Genomic DNA, 19887 nt, shown 5'->3' with positions numbered 1-19887 from the left:
ATCGAACCCCTTGTCTGTAGTGATGCCTGTAGCACTGAGATGCAGTGCCTTCGACTGCTGCGCCAAGAAAAATGGTCCTTTTGAGGATTACTTTTTTCAGAAATGTTCCCTTTTCAATCAGGATTTGAAGTGTGAATACAACTAAGATGCCTTTTGTCATGTAATTTAACAAAAATCGAATTCTTGTTGCTAATCTAGGTGATAGTGTGGTTTTGTCTTACCTTCATAGGTTGGGTCCCTGATATTATTCCTCTTTATGGAAGAGGCAGACAGAGAATGTTCTTGTCTTGGTGTGCTGGGCTGACTGGAAGAGTTTGATTTGGTGGCTTGCTTGCTGGCTTGATGACCATCTTTCACCTTTTTCTGCAATATTCCAAACGTCTCTGGGCTGAGCCCATTCAACAAGGTGCGGCTATTTCTACTGTCACCATGCTGGTGGGAGATCCCACCGCAGCCACCATTAACGACAACATCCTGGGAACCTTTCTTCTTCCTGCTTTGGGAGGAGTCCAGCTGCCTCTTCCGCTTCTCCTGTTTCAGCGGCACATACTCGCCTTTCTCCTGGTCAAACACCACGTCGGCATCCGCCAGCCTCTCCTCCCAGCCTAGACTTTTATCTGTCACCTCAACCACATGCCCTCTGGTGACCAACTGCCAGGCCTGGTAACTGCATACCGGGTCCAGCTCGGGGATCCGTCTTCCAAGATTCCCCTCTATATCTGCCTCTCCAGCCCCGGCTGCCCTGAGGTTAAGGCATTCCAGGAAGCGACTCTTGGCGGCGGGTGATGACGAGCCATTTTCGGGGTCTTGCTGCAGTGGCCTGTTGGGGGTATGGCTCTGCTTGTGGACCCTCTCGTGCAGCCGGAGGGTCTTGCGGTCGTAAAAGAAGTTGCCGCAGCCGGCACACAGCTCGTAGAGACAGTCATCGTTCACCAGGGACGCCGGCTCCCGGAGGACCCCGTTGAGGGTTGTCGGGGACTCGCCGCTGTCACCACCCCCAGCCCGCAGCTGGATTTTGGCCCGATGAATCCGCATGTGGCTCTGGAGGAACCAGGCCTGGCGGAAGCGCCGGCCGCAGATGCGGCAGCCATGGTCTAGGGAGCCGCGGTGCTTCTTCATGTGGGCCTTGAGGAGCAGGGCCTGGGAAAAGACTTGGCTGCAAGACCCGCAGGGGAAGGAGCCAGCACTGGCCTCCTCGACCCTTTCGTCCATCCAGTTGGTCCCTCCCGGAAATGAGTTGCCCTCAGCCGTGGTTTGTGATTTGTCCTCCTTGCCGTCATTCTGGATCACTGCGTTGTCGTCCTTCTTCTTGGTGCTTTTCTTTTTTGTCTTACCATTGACTTTGTGCTTCTTGGCCGAGGTGCCTTTGGAAAGGTTGTTGTCGGGACTAAGCAGTTGCTGGGGGTCTCTCTGTGTTTGTCCTTGCTCCCCATCCTCCTCCACTTCCCCCTCCCTTTTCTTGCCTTCCTCTTCTTTCTTGCCCAGGCTTCGGCTGAACAGGCCCAGCTTGTGGCTGCGGATGTGGACTTTCAGGCTGCCCTTCTGGGCCGCCCGGTGTTCGCAGTAAGGACACTTGTACGGCTTCTCTCCAGTGTGCCTGCGCATGTGCTGGGACAGCGAGCTAAGGAGAGGGAAGCTCCGTCCGCAGAGACCACAGGTGTGGCCAGAGGCCATCGCATTGTCCCCCTCCTGGTCACTCTTGACAGCGTCGGCCTTGCTTTGGTCCGCCCGCTCCTGCTTCGACACCACCTCCATGGGCTGTGGCAGCTCAAGTGTCTGTTGATCCCCAATGAAGAAAACTGACTTGTGCGTTCCAAAGTCATAAGGTTCTCATAGTGATGAGGGATCGGTCTGTAGATGTTGGATTTTCTTTAGCAATCATTAAGACTGGAGAGATTATCATTAAAAACACCTAAAAAACAAGAAAAAACAATTAGGCCATATTATAAATCTAATAATAGGTTTTATTATAACCACGCAACCAATACAATAACTGACATCTGTTAGGCTATATTTACAACCTAGAAACAGACGGAGGCAGACAGGGACAGAGCGAACACAGTTCTCGGATGGAGCTTCTACAGCTGCACCATCGAGAACATCCTGACTGGTTGCATCACTGTCTGGTATGGCAACTGCTCGTCCTCCAACTGTAAGGCACGACAGAGGGTAGTGCATATGGCCCAGTACATCACTTGGGCCAAGCTTCCTGCCATCCAGGACCTCTATACCAGGCGGTGTCAAAGGAAGGCCCTAAAAATTGTCAGTCATGGACTGTGCTCTCTGCTGCCGCACGGCAAATGGTACCAGAGCATCTAAGTCCAAAAGGCATCTTAACAGCTTCTTCCCCCAAGCCATAAGACTTCTGAACAGCTAATCAAATGGCTACCCAGACTATTTGCATTGCCCCCCCTTTTACGCTGATGCTACTCTCTGTTTATTATCTATGCATTGTCACTTTAACTCTACCTACTTGTACATATTACCTCAATTACTAACCGGTTCCCCCGCACATTGACTCTGTACCCCCTGTATATAGCCTTGCGACTGTTATCTTACTACTGCTCTTTAATTATTCGTTACTTTAATTTCTCATTTTCTTTTACATATCGATTATTTACTTAACACATATTCTTCTTAAAAATCGCATTGCTGGTTAAGGGCTTGTAAGTATGCATTTCGCTGTAAGGTTGTACCTGTCGTATTCTGCGCATGTGACAAATACAATTGAATTTGATTTGATTTGATTTGACAGTCACCAGGAGGTCAAACAGAGGGGAAATGCTATCGTGCTGCAGTCATCAAAAACAAAACAACGCTATGACCATACAAAGAGCACCAACAACTTTGTCTAGAGGACTAGCCTCTATACAATGACGGTTGCAAATAAGTCTAAAATACACATCCCATTCCCTGGTACATTTAAAATGATTTCATCCACAGCTTAAGTTTGCATACATTTTGAAAAGAGCTTCTCGCAATTGGCCCAAGTGTAAAGAGTTTACATTGGACTACTACTATTACTAACAAATCATCATGTCCACATACGTTCGGTTTTTTGAATGTGTATGTTTCACTGTCACCACGTAAGAGTGTTTCGTCTGTGCGTATTTAAGTTTTATAAATGTAACGGCGTGTGTTAGAGAGGAGAGGGAGAGAATTTGCATTACACTCACTTTTGAATGGCTATTGTCCACAACAACAGGATGATTGATGGTTGTCCTTAAAGGAAGCGTACACTGAAAGTGTGTACGTGTGTGCGTGTGAGTGTCCTCTGTTCCCCATGCCTTAATTGCATGTGTGTACTGAAGCATGAAGAGGTGCATTCAGTCCTGACCAGTCAGGATGAGGCCTCAGGGCCAGTCCACTCCAAACCGCATCAATACGCCATTATCAACAAACTACATTTCTTTATCTCGCAGACAAACAAACAGGCTGAGACAGTCACACACGCGCAGACAGACACACACACACACACTCGCAATACTAACAGCGAACGTCCAGGTCACATTGAGTGGTTATTAATATGAAGGGAAATGTAATGTCATAAACGAACAGTAGTTAACCTCACTCATACAAGAGACACTGAGAAAAGCACAGAGAAAATAATTATAAACAATGGGGCAGGTGGCATCAGCATCGTTAAGAGGAGTCAACTCCTCCTGCACTATAGATACCCTAAAGTAAAAGAGAATGTGAGCTGTTCCTATATCAAAGAAACAATGTGTTTATTATCTACGTCTAAGACAAAGATGTATCTTTGTGAAGGGGCATCTGTTCCAAGTTGTGTTTTTTATTAGATTTTTGTGGATGAGACACACACACCCTTCACGGGCCAAGTAATTGGCGGCAGGGGGATGGTTTCCCAGACCACAGCAGAAGATGGTGCCTTCCTTCTCAAAAGCTATAACGGTGCGCAGAGTGCCCAGGCTCTCTTAGAGCCAACGCAGTACAGGCAGCCGCGGGAAAGGAACACCATTGTGTCAGCTGCACCAGAACTGTCACATTTCGTCACGTCTCGCCCTCCAACCATTACCAGGGGGTCCTACAGTGGCCATTGTTGGGCAATGTGGCCTGCAAAAGATGTCTAGGGGTGAGAGAGCAGTGGCGGGGGGGTGACAAAAGAGACCTATCTGTCCCGTTTCAGGCCACTCTGAGCCGTGCGTGTGTGCGCGCGCGTCCCAGCATGTCTGTGTGTGTGTGTGTGTGTGTGTGTGTGTGTGTGTGTGTGTGTGTGTGTGTGTGTGTGTGTGTGTGTGTGTGTGTGTGTGTGTGTGTGTGTGTGTGTGTGTGTGTGTGTGTTCTGCTATGGGCTTTTCACTGTGTGTGCTCTTCCAGCGAAACAGCCAAGACACTGGCATGGGCTCCAAAATGGGAGTTGAGTTAGACGAGTGTGGTGGCAGGTGTTAAGAGGGCAGACGCTGAGGGATTAGCGTACAGACCGAGTGGCACAGTGGCTCTGTATGGTGGGTGGGTGGGGGGGGGGACAGGGAAGGGGGTGGTTAGTGGAAATTAAGGGGTTAAGTTGACGGCCGGGCCGGGTGATGATGGGTTAACACAATGGGGGATGGTGGGATGATGTCAGAGCGAAAGGAGGCAACAGATGGTAGTGGAGGGCCATCAGGCCTGTGTGTGTGTGTGTCTTACAAGCAGACTAAATGAGTCATCCCCGGTAAAGTTTTTTGGAGGGTATGAAGTGTTTTCAACTAGGTACCAACTAGGTCATTGTTAGGTTTGGGGTCTTAAAATGCCATACAGCAACCTATCCTAATAGGCAGCAACACCATCTTTTATAAAAACGCTCACAAAATGTTTGACAGACATGAACAATTCCATGGTCAGACTTAACCATTTCAAAGGAACATTTTGAAAAAACACATTTACTTGAAGAACAATGCAGATGCAAAGTTTGGTAACAGAATGACTGTTTGTGCCGGCATTCTGTTACCAAACTTTTGCATCTATACTGTTCAAGTAAGTGTGTTTTTGTCAAATTTTCTGGAAATTCTTCCAAGTTGCCCTTGTGCATAGAGTTGTACAGTTTGTTGAACTTTGCAATCATTGGTTTTTGTTTGACATAGATTTTAAAGTAAAAAATCTGCGTCTCAACATAATTCTGTTGTCCGTGGACAACACACTTTCCTGAATTGAAAACACACACAAAAACAAGCCAAAAAGAGTATTTTTATGAGAGGGTTTAAAACACATTCTGTGTCATTTAGTGGAGTGAGAAGACGTCTGACAGTGTGCTGTGTGTTCCGCTCTCTCTAACCTCTGGCCGTTCCTTTATTATGTCTCTGTTTGTATAAATCTCTGTGATCTTCGGAAGTCCAAACTAAACAGAAATGGGCCTAATAGAGAAGACCATGATCTTGAATGATCATCGATTTGTGCAATAGACAACATAGCAATAGAAACAAAGAGCAAAAAGAGGAGATACATTTTTTTTTAGTCTGCAATATTTACAATTCAAAACAAATGTACGAGTGTGCTTTTAAAGATGTAATAGCTCTACGTTGAACTTTACAAAGAGGGTAAGCTCTATTGAAGATGAGAGGGGCAGTGTTCTCTCAGATGATCTACATAAAGGAAGACAATACATAATATAGGCCAGGGGTTTCCATCCCTGTTCCCGGAGAGCTACCATCGGTAGCTCTACCTGTCGGTTTTCACTCCAACCCTAATCTAGCGCACCTGATTTGTAATAATTAACTGATTGATCAACTGAATCAGGTTAGTTACAACTGGGGTTGTAGCGAAAGCCTACAAGAGGGTAGCTCTCCAGGAACAGGGTTGGAGAGCCCTGATATAGGCTTTTAGTCCAAGCTAGATAACACATTCAATGAAAACAGAGATGTGACATTGACTTCGAGATACAAACAAAAAACAGGACACGTCGATGAATGATACACACAGGCGCAGATAGCCAAACATATTGCTATGAGCTGACTTTTTCTGTACAGTCCCACTCTCCCGCTCTCTTTTCTTTGGCAGATGAATAGCCATGTCCAGTCAGCTGTCCTCACATTTATTCAGCCTGACGTCCAAACCAGCTCAGCATAAACTCCCCCATGGCCAGGGCTCTGGTGCTGAGCTAAGAGCCTGTGTGTGTGTGTGTGTGTGTGTGTGTGTGTGTGTGTGTGTGTGTGTGTGTGTGTGTGTGTGAGAGAGAGTGTGTGGTGCGTGAGAGACAGTATGTGAATACATGCATGTGTGTGGCTATGCGTGCACGCACCAGTGAACCTGTGTCTGAGTATGTGAGTGTGTTGTCTGTGTGTGATGATTAAGTCACCCACATATGCTCTCTCAACCAACTGCAAGCTGTGCCAACATAACCACTAGTGCTAGCATGTGACAGTCCTTATGCTAATGTTATGCTATACAGTGTGCTTCTGTCAGCGATCCAAATTTGTGTCTTGCCCAATCCCAAATTAACCTCTAGACCCTACTCCCTCCTAGATCTGTAAGGATTGGAGTACACAATTCCTGTGAGTTTATCAAAGGGCAAGGTGCAGCTATTATGATATTGCTTACAACTATCCAATTAATTCAGATGCATAAAGACTATGGGTCAATTAGGGATTGGGTGAAATTATCCCAGTGATTCACCTTGATTATTTGTAGGTGGAAGATTTTTTTTTTTATACATAAGACAGCATACAAAACAAGAGACCAAGACAACATAAAACACAACGAGAACCATAGTAAATTGAGCTATTGAGATAGGCAGGGAGACGCCTCCACTTTGATCACAAAGGGATGCTCTTTGGTCCCAAAGTGTCCCTATTTTGGCCACAGAGGGTCCGCTCCAATATCCAGCTAACAAGAGACAGACTGAGGTGTGAGAGGCGACGGTGATGACAGCCGTCTGTCGTGGTGTGGTCAGTGTAGAGGCCCTTTAAACGAGGCATTGTTTACCAGGCCGCGCGGCAGCTCCAGCGTCCTCCACACTGACTAACACCCTCTACACTGTCTGCCTAATCCACGTCCTGGAGGCCCACTGTGTTATAGACGTGTCAGTAGCATTGTGTTATAGACGTGTGAGAAGCACTGTGTTATAGACGTGTCAGTAGCACTGTGTTATAGACGTGTCAGAAACACTGTGCTATAGACGTGTCAGAAACACTGTGCTATAGACGTGTCAGAAACACTGTGTTATAGACGTGTCAGAAACACTGTGTTATAGACGTGTCAGTAGCACTGTGTTATAGACGTGTCAGTAGCACTGTGTTATAGACGTGTCAGTAGCACTGTGTTATAGACGTGTCAGTAGCACTGTGTTATAGACGTGTCAGTAGCACTGTGTTATAGACGTGTGAGAACCACTGTGCTATAGACGTGTCAGAAACACTGTGTTATAGACGTGTCAGAAACACTGTGTTATAGACGTGTCAGAAACACTGTGTTATAGACGTGTCAGAAACACAGCCCACTGAGTAGATGTGTCAAATATTGTGTGGAAACAAGAAACTGCATGTCTGGGTAAGAAACACCGTTTATAGATGTGGTCCACACAATGTGTGTGATTGACATCTATAAACAGTATCTCTATAAGCTAAACAGAAATTAGGAAGTATGTCTTGTCGCCATTGCGACTATAACCTAATTCTACAGTGAAACACCGCTTTCCCAAATCAACAAAAAGATCTAGTCTATATCCCTCAGAAAAGCAAAAAGGTTCAAGTAATTGTTTAAAATAAGAGTAAGATATGAAGTCTCATGTTCCTTCTTTGATTTAACATTATGGCATAAGAGGTGCAAAATGTGCATTAGTACAAACACACAGCATGTCTGGCCCTTAAAGCAACCAGCAGCTGGTGTGGTTATGCTGCTGCTGCTGTGTGTGTGTGTGTGTGTGTGTGTGTGTGTGTGTGTGTGTGTGTGTGTGTGTGTGTGTGTGTGTGTGTGTGTGTGTGTGTGTGTGTGTGTGTGTGTGTGTGTGTGTGTGTGTGTGTGTGTGTGTGTGTGTGTGTGTGTGTGTGTGTGTGTGTGTGTGTGTGTGTGTGTGCAACTCTCCACCCGGTTACACAACAAATACACAGGGATTACTCTTGATAGCATGTGATGAGCTGCTCAATGAGCTGCCTTTTAACATTCCAGGCCTGCTACACCACTGAAATGTGCTGGAGGTAAACCAGGGAGGGATCTTGAGCATGGAGATTGAGGGAATGAAGAAAATGCACGCAAATGCACACAGACACACACACATATATATATCCTTCTGTAGCTCAGTTGGTAGAGCATGGCGCTTGTAACGCCAGGGTAGTGGGTTCGATCCCCGGGACCACCCATACATAGAATGTATGCACACATGACTGTAAGTCGCTTTGGATAAAAGCGTCTGCTAAATGGCATATATAATATTATTATATTATTATATAGCTCCCCTAGGTGAGTTTAAAGCCTGATTTTGAGTAATTCCAGAAGGTTGTGTATAGGAGGCGGTGTTTCCTGTATTTTCCTGGTGGGCCTGACAGTGCAGCACAGACCTCTCCCTCTCCATCTCTACAGCCTCGATTGGTCGGTGTGGGAGACACTGGAGTATAATCTGGTGGCATTAACTTGCTCTCTAAAAAAAGCACTCTCGACAGGGATTAGATTATCATGGTAAGGTCAGCTCAGACTCCCTCTCTCTCCATCCAACCCTCTGTCTGTTTCTCTGTCAAACATAGTGAATATAATCATTTGAAATGCTACAAGGGTCGAATACCGAAATGAGAATATCTAAAGTAATATGGCCCAACACATATGATCCATCTCATCCAATTCATCAGATTTCGCAGACAGCACATCTTTTACATTTAATTACTGGCAGCCTGGCAGGTTAATGTTTTGTAGAATACTATACAGAGATTACAATGAGCGTAAAATTGCTAAATGTATACTTATAAGAGTATAAGTGCCAATTTCCTGATTGATCAAATTGTAGGTGAAATTGGTGGAAATTGACGCTGAAATGGTGCTAAACATAGTGATAATCCTAGTATCGTATAGCCTGGCAATAAGCACAACATTTTCAGATGCATCTCTGTCATGGTAAGAGTAAAGAGTAAGGAAAGCTTACATAATTATGAAATGAAAGGCACTGCAGTCTAAAGCTGGTAAAACATATAGCCTAAGGCTGTGTAGGCTACATCTAAGCTATCACTCTTATGTAGCAGGAAGTAACTACCCACAAAGACAACAGATTAACAACCCATTTAGTTTAGCATTGGATTGAGTTGTCAACAAATGTGAATTCTACTTTAAATAAACCAAATCATTCAATCCTATTGTCGATATGTAGGACAGGAGTTTTTCAAATATGATAAAATGCCATATCTGAAACATTTTTACAGACAAAATCCCCATTAAAAATAATAATATATATATATATATATTAGTTGGTCAATAGTTAGGCTGAATTACTTGTTAAAAACAGTATTATTAAATCATTTGCAGTCACTGAATAAAACCAATAGTTTGTAGAAAAAAGAAGGAATGGGATCACTGCTAGGGTACACAATAGTAGGTATTTTTGTAAATAGAAGGTGCTCTTTGGCCATTGAGTGCAAAGTACATCTGTGTACTCCCTGATGAAGGCCATGCTGCCGAAACGTGTCAGTCTAATCCTTGTTCCCTTCAACATGCCATACAAATAAACTCAATTTAATTAGAGAGTGCCTTGATCCTCCTTGCATTTTTAAAGGTGCAATATGCAGAACACCCTCCACCATTTCCTGGTTGCCAAAATTATAATAGTTAATGTGACAAAACAAGCAATGTCAAGAATCATTGTACCATCAAAACCGCTGTGAAATACATGTTCAATAACCAAAAACATTGTATTTTCAGCTAGTGTATAAAACCGAAAGTAAAAGATGCAAAACTTAAGACCAGGAAACCTAAAAATAGCGCACATAGAATAGATCTACATCTTCTTAGACTTGCTTTCAAAGAGAAAGAAATGTGCGTTACAGATATGTCTGTGAATTTGGTTGGGTCTCCAAAAAACGTTTCATATTGGAGCTTAAAATGTACAGTTTGAACATTTACACATCATTTGTGGGGGACCATTCTAATGAAGTGGTATCCAAATCGGTCCTCATTTCATGTGTGCATTTAATTACAGCTGGCTGCATCGGGATCAGGTTCCCTGAGGTGGTGCAGCATCCTTTCCAACACCGCCTCATTGGAAGACTATAGTATAGGTAACTGGACACCCATCCAATCTTGTCTTCTTCTCCCTGTCTCAGAGGGCTGAACAGAAGGGATCTGGGACTGCCTCGCCTCCTCATCTCCCATCTGGACAAATTACCAGTGTTTTCCCTACAGATGTGAGATCTTAATTTGAGCCAGTTTGCTACAGCAGGAAAATAATCCTGCAGCAATAAAACATTTGAATTATGTGGATTAGAATTCATGGACATTTTTCTAAGGGTTGAAAATCAAGTCTGAAATTTCAAAGTGGAAGTTACAAACTTCAAAATCCTTTGCAAACCTCAAATACACTACAAGTTTTACATGTCCTGACATGCAGGAAAGTTTTCCTGCAACAGGATTATCAAATTACGATTTTACATCTGTATATTGAAATACAGACAAGGCAGCCCCATAATCAATATGTTTCCCTCCCCTACTTCAGAGAATTTGGCTTCAAGTCTTCTCATTGAAATGTTTAATTTTGGCTGTAATGGATGGTGATTCTGAAAATAAGAATCTAAGGGCATTGTCTTACATCAGATAACTCAACGACTCCGCCTGCAGCGATATGTCTCGTATCTCACAAAGAGTAATGGGATAGATCAAAAGTAGTTTGGCTACAATGTGCTATATAAGATCTGAAAATGTTACCTACAGTAGGTAACATTGTCTGCTGATCCCCATTTCTCCCTCAAAACAGTTGATCTAAGCTAAAACAATGAATATGTAAATAATGTTGATGTTTTTTTGGGGAGAAAGTCACCCAGTTTTACATGTAGCTAAGGATTATTATACTTCAATGGGAAGTATTTCAAAATTCTGACTATGGGCATGAAAGCCATCATAAATGTGTCCAACATTAGCTTGCTAGCTGAGCAAGTCACTGAAACAATGTTGCTAACCAAATAGCTACCAATTTAGTGCTCCATACACAATATTGAATCTTTAAAAAAAAAGCTAGCTAGCAATATACTGTAGTGGTACTAAAATGCTTACACTGAGTTTTCATGAAGCTGCTGTGCTCAGCTGACTCAACGATACAACGTAACGTTAGCGATTGCTGAGAAACGGACTGATTTCTGATAACTGTCCCTCTTCATTTTGGGCCTGCTTGTCTACAACTTCATGGTAATTTAAAAAGGTTTAAGCAAGGTTTTTATGTAGAGCTAGCTAGCTAGCTAAATATGTCTGTAAGCTAGCTACAATAGTTAGCTACCCCGCTGATCAAGTCACTGCACTGGCGAATGACGTCCTTGTACATAACCTTGCAGGAGATAGCTCTGCTTTGTTTTTATTTAATTGCAAACTATTAAATCACTGTCACAACGTTTGCAATTATATAGCTAGTTATTCTGGTTATTTCATGGAGAGTCATGCGAGAGTGCAGTGATATTTGAGATATCTCAAATTAGGAAAAAAAAATCATTTTTGAATGGCAGATGCTCGGGAATACACAAATGTTAGTATGAGTTCCATGTCCTACAAGACAGGTCGGTTGAGGGACGAGCGTCGCGTAGAAGTAACGCCACCTGTCGTAAGACAATTAATCCAAGGGGTCAATACTACAGCCATAGTGGGAGGAGAAAGGAGAACCATGGGAGTATGAGTTTTCCCAGCTGATCAATCTTGGTTAGTTTGTATCTACCCACAATCAGACAGAACAAGAGAACATTACCACTCAAACGGGAAACACTATAGATCGGAGCTGCCTTAATGAGTAAACTCACGGTCTTACTGCTTTATCGACTTCCCTTGGTATTTTATCGATCAATTAATGTCATGATTGAATGGCTGGAAAGTCTGCAATGCATCTATTTGAACGTCAACCATAAGGAAGCATGATCAGACACAGAAAAGAATGAAGCTCTGACACAGAATAGGCATGAACTCAGATATGAAAAGGTGACATAAGCTTGATTTCAAATGGGACAAAAAAAAAAAGAAAGGTTGCTCAGCAACTCCAGAGGACATTGGTTTTTATTCAAGTCTAGTGTTATAGCAGACCGTGAATCAATGGGGTGATGGAGTTTGTCTGTGTAAACGCAATGTCAGTTTTCAACCCAAACAACATAACCAACTCAACTGAATGGTTTGTAATCACATTTGAAATGGACCAATAATACATGAAATGCTATATATATTAAGTCAGAGATATGAATATTAACTTCATCGTATGAAGAAGTGTAGCTACAATAACGGCCTTCGTGACAACGGGCTTCTTTCAATCTGTATTGCGGAAGCGCAGGAATACAGTGTGTTTGAAATTTAAAGGCAATGTTCCAGCGTTAGTGGAGGATCAATCAGAAATGACTATTCATTTCGATAGCGCAACCTGTAACGCTACAACGATACATATTGTAGAGACGTTTGGGGCACTATCCAATGTACCGTAGAGGTCAGGGGTGGGCAAACTTTTGGCTCGAGGGGCACATTGGGATTGTGAAATTCAACAGAGGGCTGCACAGATTTTTTGGGGGACTGATTTTTTTGTCAAAATCAATGAGGGTCAGAAAAGGGGCAGTTATTTTGGAACTATATTGTTCCATTATAATTTCTACATGCTTTCTATCTAGTTGTAGACATTTGAGTGTGGCCTGGAGTGATTTTTTTTAACCCAAAATAATAATCTACCACAAAAAAAAAAAAAAAACACAGGCTGTAGTTTTCCCACCCCTGGTATTAGCAGTAGCACAAGGCAATTTGCAGATTTAAAAAGTAACAATGCAACCACTTGCATGAAACCATATGAATAATAAGTTGCTTAAAACTACATGACACCTCCCAATATAGTTATCTTAACTGACTAGGCCTAATTTGCAGAATAGCAACTAGAAGAACAAATGTTGGCACCTATCAGGCAACATGTCCCCCATCTGTATAGAGTGGGAGACCTTAGTGATTTTTAAAATTAAAATGCCTAATATTGGCCCTTAAGTGCCACTGTGTACTGTATATACATTTTGTTCAAACCCATATGGGTATTTGTTTACCCTGATTGAAAGCACTGTACCAGGACTTCATTTGAAGCATGGTAATGCTCAATTTATCGCAAAATTAGAAAGCCAAAAACAGGAACAGTAAGCATCCTGAATGCTGCCAAGACAGTCACATGAACAGCCTCTATGGTTAGATAGTCGATCCTCCTGTGTCACTCTATTTAGTACCAACATCCAAAGAGAAGATGCACCTTCAGCATAATCTCTCTGATGCACATACACACTAACGGATGCACAAGCACACACAAACAAACAAAAAACACACACCATGCCAGAACAAAGTCCCCTGCCCACATTGCTCTCAGTTGTGGCATTGCCAACTGACCAGAGCCAAGGTCTTCACCAGACACCAGCATGTGTGTTCTAAACACAGCTGCCGCAAGTGAGCTCTCTCCACACACACACACGCACGGCTCTCTCTCTCTCTCTCTCTCTCTCTCTCTCTCTCTTACCTACAGTACATGTTGACTGCCCACTGTCCTTAGCATGTAAAAATAACACACTTCTTCTTACACACACCAAAACCCCTCTTATTTTCTCTACAGCCTTTACACACACTATACACACATTATTGCACAAAGAAAAAGCAAAAGCACACTCACGGTTTGTGTTTGAAACATGTCAACGATGTTATGCTAAACTGTCATTCTTGACTATGAATGGTGTTTTTCAGTTTGTGGTCCAAAGTGCAGTAAATTTCTACAATGCTGTAGATTGGATCCTACTTCTATTCAGCATAATAACAATGACTTTGATGGGGCTTAACCATTACTATTAGGCTATTGATTATATGAGGTCATCTTTTTTTAAGCAGGTTGTCCTGTACCATAAATTGACCCGCAGCACTAAGCGGCATGAATACCCCCATCATGGTAATAATACACGACTGCAATGATTTCAAGATCCTACCTATCCACATGATTTCAAAACAACTCTTTCGAGATAAACCCTATCGCTGAACAATCTCAACCTCCCTCCGCCATGTCTCCCCCAACCCCAACCCCCACCACCCCACCCCAGCCGCCACATCTCTCCCACTTAATCTGCATGATTAAATCATTTTTCCTTGCCCCTAATTTTTTGGGGGACGGCAATACTCTGCCTGCCTGATAGTTGCTGAGCATACTCCCGATTGATCGCCATGCTGAGAAGATTACCCTAATAGCACCGGATTACCTCCCCACATGTTGGCCACACGCGGGGGATGGTGTGTGTGTATGGGGGGGGTTATTTAAATAATTATCTACCCATCCATCTATCTCTAGCTCCTATATATCCGTCTGCCTGTCTACCTACAATATCTGTCTGTCTGCATCTGTCTGTACAAAAACAATATCTGTCTGTCAAATCAAATTAAATGTTATTGGTCGCGTACACATATTTTGCCGATATTGCAGGTGCAGCGAAATACTTGTTTCTAGCTCCAACGGTGCAGCAATACCTAACAATTCACAGAAATCCCAAAAATGTAAATACACACAAACATACATACATGATGGTGTATATAGACATTATGGACAATATATGAATAGAAAAGGTGTGTACAGCAGTAGTTATATAGGATTAGCTTTGACTAGAATACAGGATATACAGATGAAGGGGGTAAAACAGTATGTAAACATTACTAAAGTGGCCAGTGTTCAATGACTATGTACATAGTGCAGGAGTCTCTAAGGTTCAGGGTAGAGTACAAGGTGGTAGTCAGCTAGTAACAGTGACTATGTTCAGGGCAGGGTACTGGGCGGAGGCCGGCTTGTGGTGACTGTTTAACAGTCTGATGGCCTGGAGATAGACAAAACAGACAGTCTTTCAACCATCCAGATCCATCTATAGGCATCTTTCTCCATCTATATACACACACATCATTACTTTTACAGGCCTCTAATCACTAAAGAGTACTATATGTCACATCCTATTTCTCCAAGCTTTATGTCCACTGCGTCAGGCCTACACTTGTTATGCTTTCTTTCAAAGTGCAGGACTATCCAGGAGGCAAGTCACCCAAGCCATTGTTACTTGGGTGACCAAAGGTTTTTTGTAAATTCTCCCTAGTCACAAGACTTAGAATTGAAAGTGTTGTGTTAGTGTCTCTGGACATGGCTGACCATTCTACAGCATGCTGTGTGGATACCTACCTGCAATACAGAAATACAACTCAACATGGCGACGGTCTAACTGTCTTTAGACAAACTGTCCATATTTTCGTTATAGGTCTCCAATGTACTGTGGTGAGAAGGTTAAACAGCAGCAACAGTTGAAGAAGGACAAAGACGTTCAAATATTAAAGTTGCCTGTGTGGGTTTTTAGGCAGTCCAGATGGAGGAGACTGAGAAGCCATTGAGCGAGTGGAGAGAAAAGGAATTCTAGTAATCTGTTGCTGATCTTGTACAATAGGCGCCTTGTTTCTTGTTAGGGCCCCTCAAACACAAGTTTGTGTATGTGCACTGACAATGATAGCACCAATAGTCTGCCTTACGAATGTAAAGAGGCAGAAATATATGGTGAAAAGGATAAGCAATTGTGTGACAGCAGAGTAGGCCTAGCCTGTTTTCGTTATCTGTGGAGTCAAGTCAAACATGACACGCTGTCTCTAATCAAGTCAAGTTGTCTTCAATAGACATTATAGATCTAGATATTATAGAACCTTCCGAGCTGCCTGTTGAACATAAAGTTCGCACTGTGAATTAATTAACCATCGAAGGTTTATCCCCTCCTCTTCAGAACAATGCACTTGTGCTCAACCTTTTTGGGGACACCATGAAAAACAATAATTAAAACAATGGCAAATATTTGCATATGGACTTTCGTTGCATAACCTAATATCACTTGAGTCTGTTTCCATCTTTAAAGTTAAAAAAAGTCCCTTACCTGACTATAATCAATGGCTAAACGAATTTGTTCTGTCCTCCAGTAGCCTAACACACTAGAATAAAAAAAAAAAAACGCGATGACAGTAGCCTACATCCGTTAAAAAGTTGTCCAATTATTTTAGCGGGGATAATCCTCCAATTATATGTTTATAGCCTCCTGCTCCCAGATGAATTCCTGGCGTGATTTCTTACTGCGCTCAGTATGCCCGAAGTGCAAAATTTTAGTCGGGTCGTTTAATCATGGTCTCCATGTCCCGTTTCGACTCGCTACCCATGAAATAGAATCGGCTTAGTACTCGACAGACTTAACAGTTACAAGCAATAGGCTTCAAGACAAAAACGCATCAAAACAAAAAAGTAGGAGCTAAGCTCCGCCCTAAGCTTCCACCAGACCGTAGTTTCTGTAACCTAGGTATAAAAACATTTTATGACAAAATTAGGCAAGATTTGATCTAATTTCTTCAATGGAATGCGCTGTTGAAATAATCCCTCCACACTGCCTCTACACGGACATCCACCGCCAATAAATAAACAAATAATTATGTAAAATAACCCGCGAACCCATCACCGTTTATAAAAACGCTTGTAAACGTAGGTAATGTCAGCCTATAATCGTTCTCTTCTTACCTGTACGTTGTTGATGTTATTAAAAACCTAAGGGCAGAGTAGATGACTGTGCATCGATGGCATACTTCAAAGTGAAGATGTCTGCGTGACGCCACCTCCACAGTGGCTGATAGTTAGTTACGTTATCTCTGTTTTGGATGTGTAATAAAGTAGGCTAGCTACCCTGACTCACGTAGCCTAATAACAGCTCTCAGCAATCCTATGTGGGTTGAATGGAATTGCACAGGAGAATACTCGTGGGTTTCCATTGTTGGCAAAACAAGCCAAATGTTTTTCAAACTAGTGTGTCAATATAATGTACTTATTTAATAGACCGACGTAACTTTCCCAATCATACCGCTCAAGAGATTAATCTGTATATCACTCATTATTGTAAATTGCTCTGGATAAGAGCGTCTGCTAAATGACTAAAATGTTACACGGATGCAACATTGATTTCAATGTTTAGAAAATAAATACAAAGCACAAGGTAGAATTATATTATTTTATTAAGATTAATTTGTAAAAGGAGGCAAACACTTAGCATGTAAAAATCCAACACAAAAGAAGGCCATTTGAACAGTGTAAATGGACAAGGAGAAGACAATAAGATTCACCCATCTGGTCCAATATTACTTGTATTCATTCAAATGGACATATTTGGTTCCAATTTAGATTTACGAAACAATACAATTGTCTATGTGAGTATGAAACTATTATGTTACATACAAAGTTACAATCCAATAATGAAAAAGTAACACACCACAACAACTAGAATGTCCATGAAACCTTCTGAGGTTGCCGTGTCAGTTGGGAGTGTACAGATTTGAGTATATCATCTCACCAATGTGGGCAACAGCTGTCGCTTGAACAGGACAAAGCCTACTCTGCTGTCTCGCCCTACCATTAAGCAAATGCTCTAGTTTTGTGTGTGTGTCTGAAAAGACATGCCACACGATCCCCTAATCTCCAATTACCCCACAGAAACATAATCTCTCCCCCACCAGCCACCCCCCAATCACTGGGCAAATAGCTGGGAGCGTTACCCATGGTCCCATGGAGAGGGTCCAACATAACAAGAATCACACATTGGCCATAATCAATAGTGGTTTCGATTACTTTATCGTACTATCAAATATTCCCAAAATGTCTTTAAATGCTTCCAAGTAACCATGTTTTTGTAGAGGTAGGCAGTAACATACCCAGAAATCTGTTGATGGTAGGGCCAGCAAAAATGTAGACGTGGGCAAAAATTTGGCAACTCAGATTATTATTAAATTATCATAAAAGCCTACCCTACTGTAATCGATCACACACAACAAACCATCTAACATGTGATTTTGCATTACAGACCAAATAGACTTGTAGGCCTACGTAACATTTAAAATGCAACTCACATAGACCTACTGTTCTGTTTTCGTTCTAATACTTACCTATATTACTTACATTGATTTTGGCTCCCTCTAGTGTTGATCTGGAGATTTTCCTTTAGCTAGAAAATGACCCGTCATGTGACCTGTTAGGAGAAAGTTGGTCATTGTTGTCTCATGTAGAGCTCAGAGTGCTCTGTTTTAGTTGTCCGCTTTCAATCTTCATCCATCCTTTACGTTGTATGCCTTAGGAAGCTTTGTCATTTCACGCTGTTTCAACTCAATAAATCTTGTGAACGTGGAGATCGTGCTTTGAGGATTATTGCTGTGAAGGCGTTTATCTTGCTGTCAAAATATGCACAGTAACGCATATGGACAATACACCTACACATTATAACCATCGGCCTATCAGGAAATTACAGGTCTCTAGTGGGCAGGACCACAAGTTGGATCAAGCAACAGACACCGCTAACCCGTCACAGCGCCAAGATAGGCCTACGATAATTACGACAGTGTACAGACAACTTCCAACACACTATGGCCGAGGAGCAGGCATGCACCTTCAAGACCAGGTCTCGTGCCTCAGCCTCATCCTACCATTCAAACAGCTCACCTACAGGAGCTGCTGCAGATGCTATAGCAAGGGCAAAAGCAGAAGCTGCAAAAGCTCGCCTCTCCTTTGTGGAGAAAGAAAGGAGAATGAACATAGAAAAAAAACACAATTAGAAGCATCTATGGATGTGCTGAAAGAGGAAAAGGAAGCGGCTGCAGCAGTGGCTGAAGCTGAGGCTCTAGAGGCCGCTGCTGATTTTGGCAGTCAGAAAAGTAGCTGCAGACTCAAGCTCGACTCCACCCAACTCGACCCCACACAGCGAACTAAGGAGTATCTCATGGAGCAAGCTAAATCCTACTACACTGCCAAGCCAATCACAGGAGTAGAGCCGTCCTCTGATGATGAGACAAGACAGGGATATATATGCCCTGTGGCAGCCCCACGCACCAGGCTGTCTCTGCATCTCCTCCCTCCAGAGTCGCCCTCAAGTCCGGAGCCTCCAGCGACGCCCTCCAGTCCGGGGCCCGCAACGAGGGTGCCCAGTCCGGGGCCCGCAACGAGGGTGCCCAGTCCGGGGGATGCAACAATGAGGGTGCTCAGTCCGGGGCCCGCTACGAGAGTGCCCAGTCCAGGGCCCTCTACGAGGGTCCCCAGTCCGGGGTCGGCGGTGACGGTCCCCGCACTAGTTGCGCCACCAAAGCGGGCCAAGCCAGAGGTGGAGCGGGGTCTATGTCCCGCACCAGAGCCGCCAACGCAGAGAAATGCCCACCCAGACCCTCCCCTATAGGTTCAGGTTTTGCGGCCGGAGTCCACACCTTTGGGGGGGGGGTACTGTCACATCCTGACCTTAGAGAGCTTTTTATGTCTCTATTTTGGTTTGGTCAGGGTGTGATTTGGGTGGGCATTCTATCCTAGGTATACCTCTTTAAGGAATACCTAGGATAGGATAAGTAATCCTTCTCACCCCCCCCCCCTTTAAGATTTAGATGCACTATTGTAAAGTGACTGTTCCACTGGATGTCATAAGGTGAATGCACCAATTTGTAAGTCGCTCTGGATAAGAGCGTCTGCTAAATGACTTAAATGTAAATGTAAATGTATGTTCATTTTTTTATGTTTTGGTATTTCTTTGTTTTGGCCGGGTATGGTTCTCAATCAGGGACAGCTGTCTATCGTTGTCTCTGATTGGGAACCATACTTATGTAGCTTTTTCCCACCTGTGTTTTGTGGGTAGTTGTTTTCTGTTTAGTGTTCTGCACCTGACAGGACTGTTTCAGTTTCATTTCTCACTTTGTTATTTTGTTTTAGTG

At 43.2% G+C, this 19887-nt stretch overlaps 1 protein-coding gene across 2 annotated transcripts in view; it reads right to left on the bottom strand.

The window, feature by feature from the left end:
• The window catches only part of LOC124013115 (zinc finger protein 516-like), a 28198-nt gene extending 11371 nt beyond the window's left edge, over positions 1-16827 (bottom strand). The window contains exons 1-2 of one of the 2 annotated variants that reach the window (XM_046327282.1): positions 16676-16827; positions 222-1912 (exon numbers count right to left, since the gene is read on the bottom strand). In XM_046327282.1, the coding sequence (XP_046183238.1) occupies positions 222-1755 (1534 nt within the window). In that variant the 5' untranslated portion in view covers positions 1756-1912; positions 16676-16827. Of the gene's footprint in view, positions 1-221; positions 1913-16046; positions 16546-16675 lie in introns of those variants that run through there. The other variant, XM_046327283.1, reaches the window with a different exon arrangement.
• Positions 16828-19887: the final 3060 nt, after the last annotated feature.

Source organism: Oncorhynchus gorbuscha, linkage group LG24, assembly GCF_021184085.1.
Source record: "Oncorhynchus gorbuscha isolate QuinsamMale2020 ecotype Even-year linkage group LG24, OgorEven_v1.0, whole genome shotgun sequence".
NCBI lineage: Eukaryota > Metazoa > Chordata > Actinopteri > Salmoniformes > Salmonidae > Oncorhynchus > Oncorhynchus gorbuscha.
Note: the sequence above shows the minus strand (reverse complement) of the source record. Positions and strands in the feature narration are given on the sequence as shown.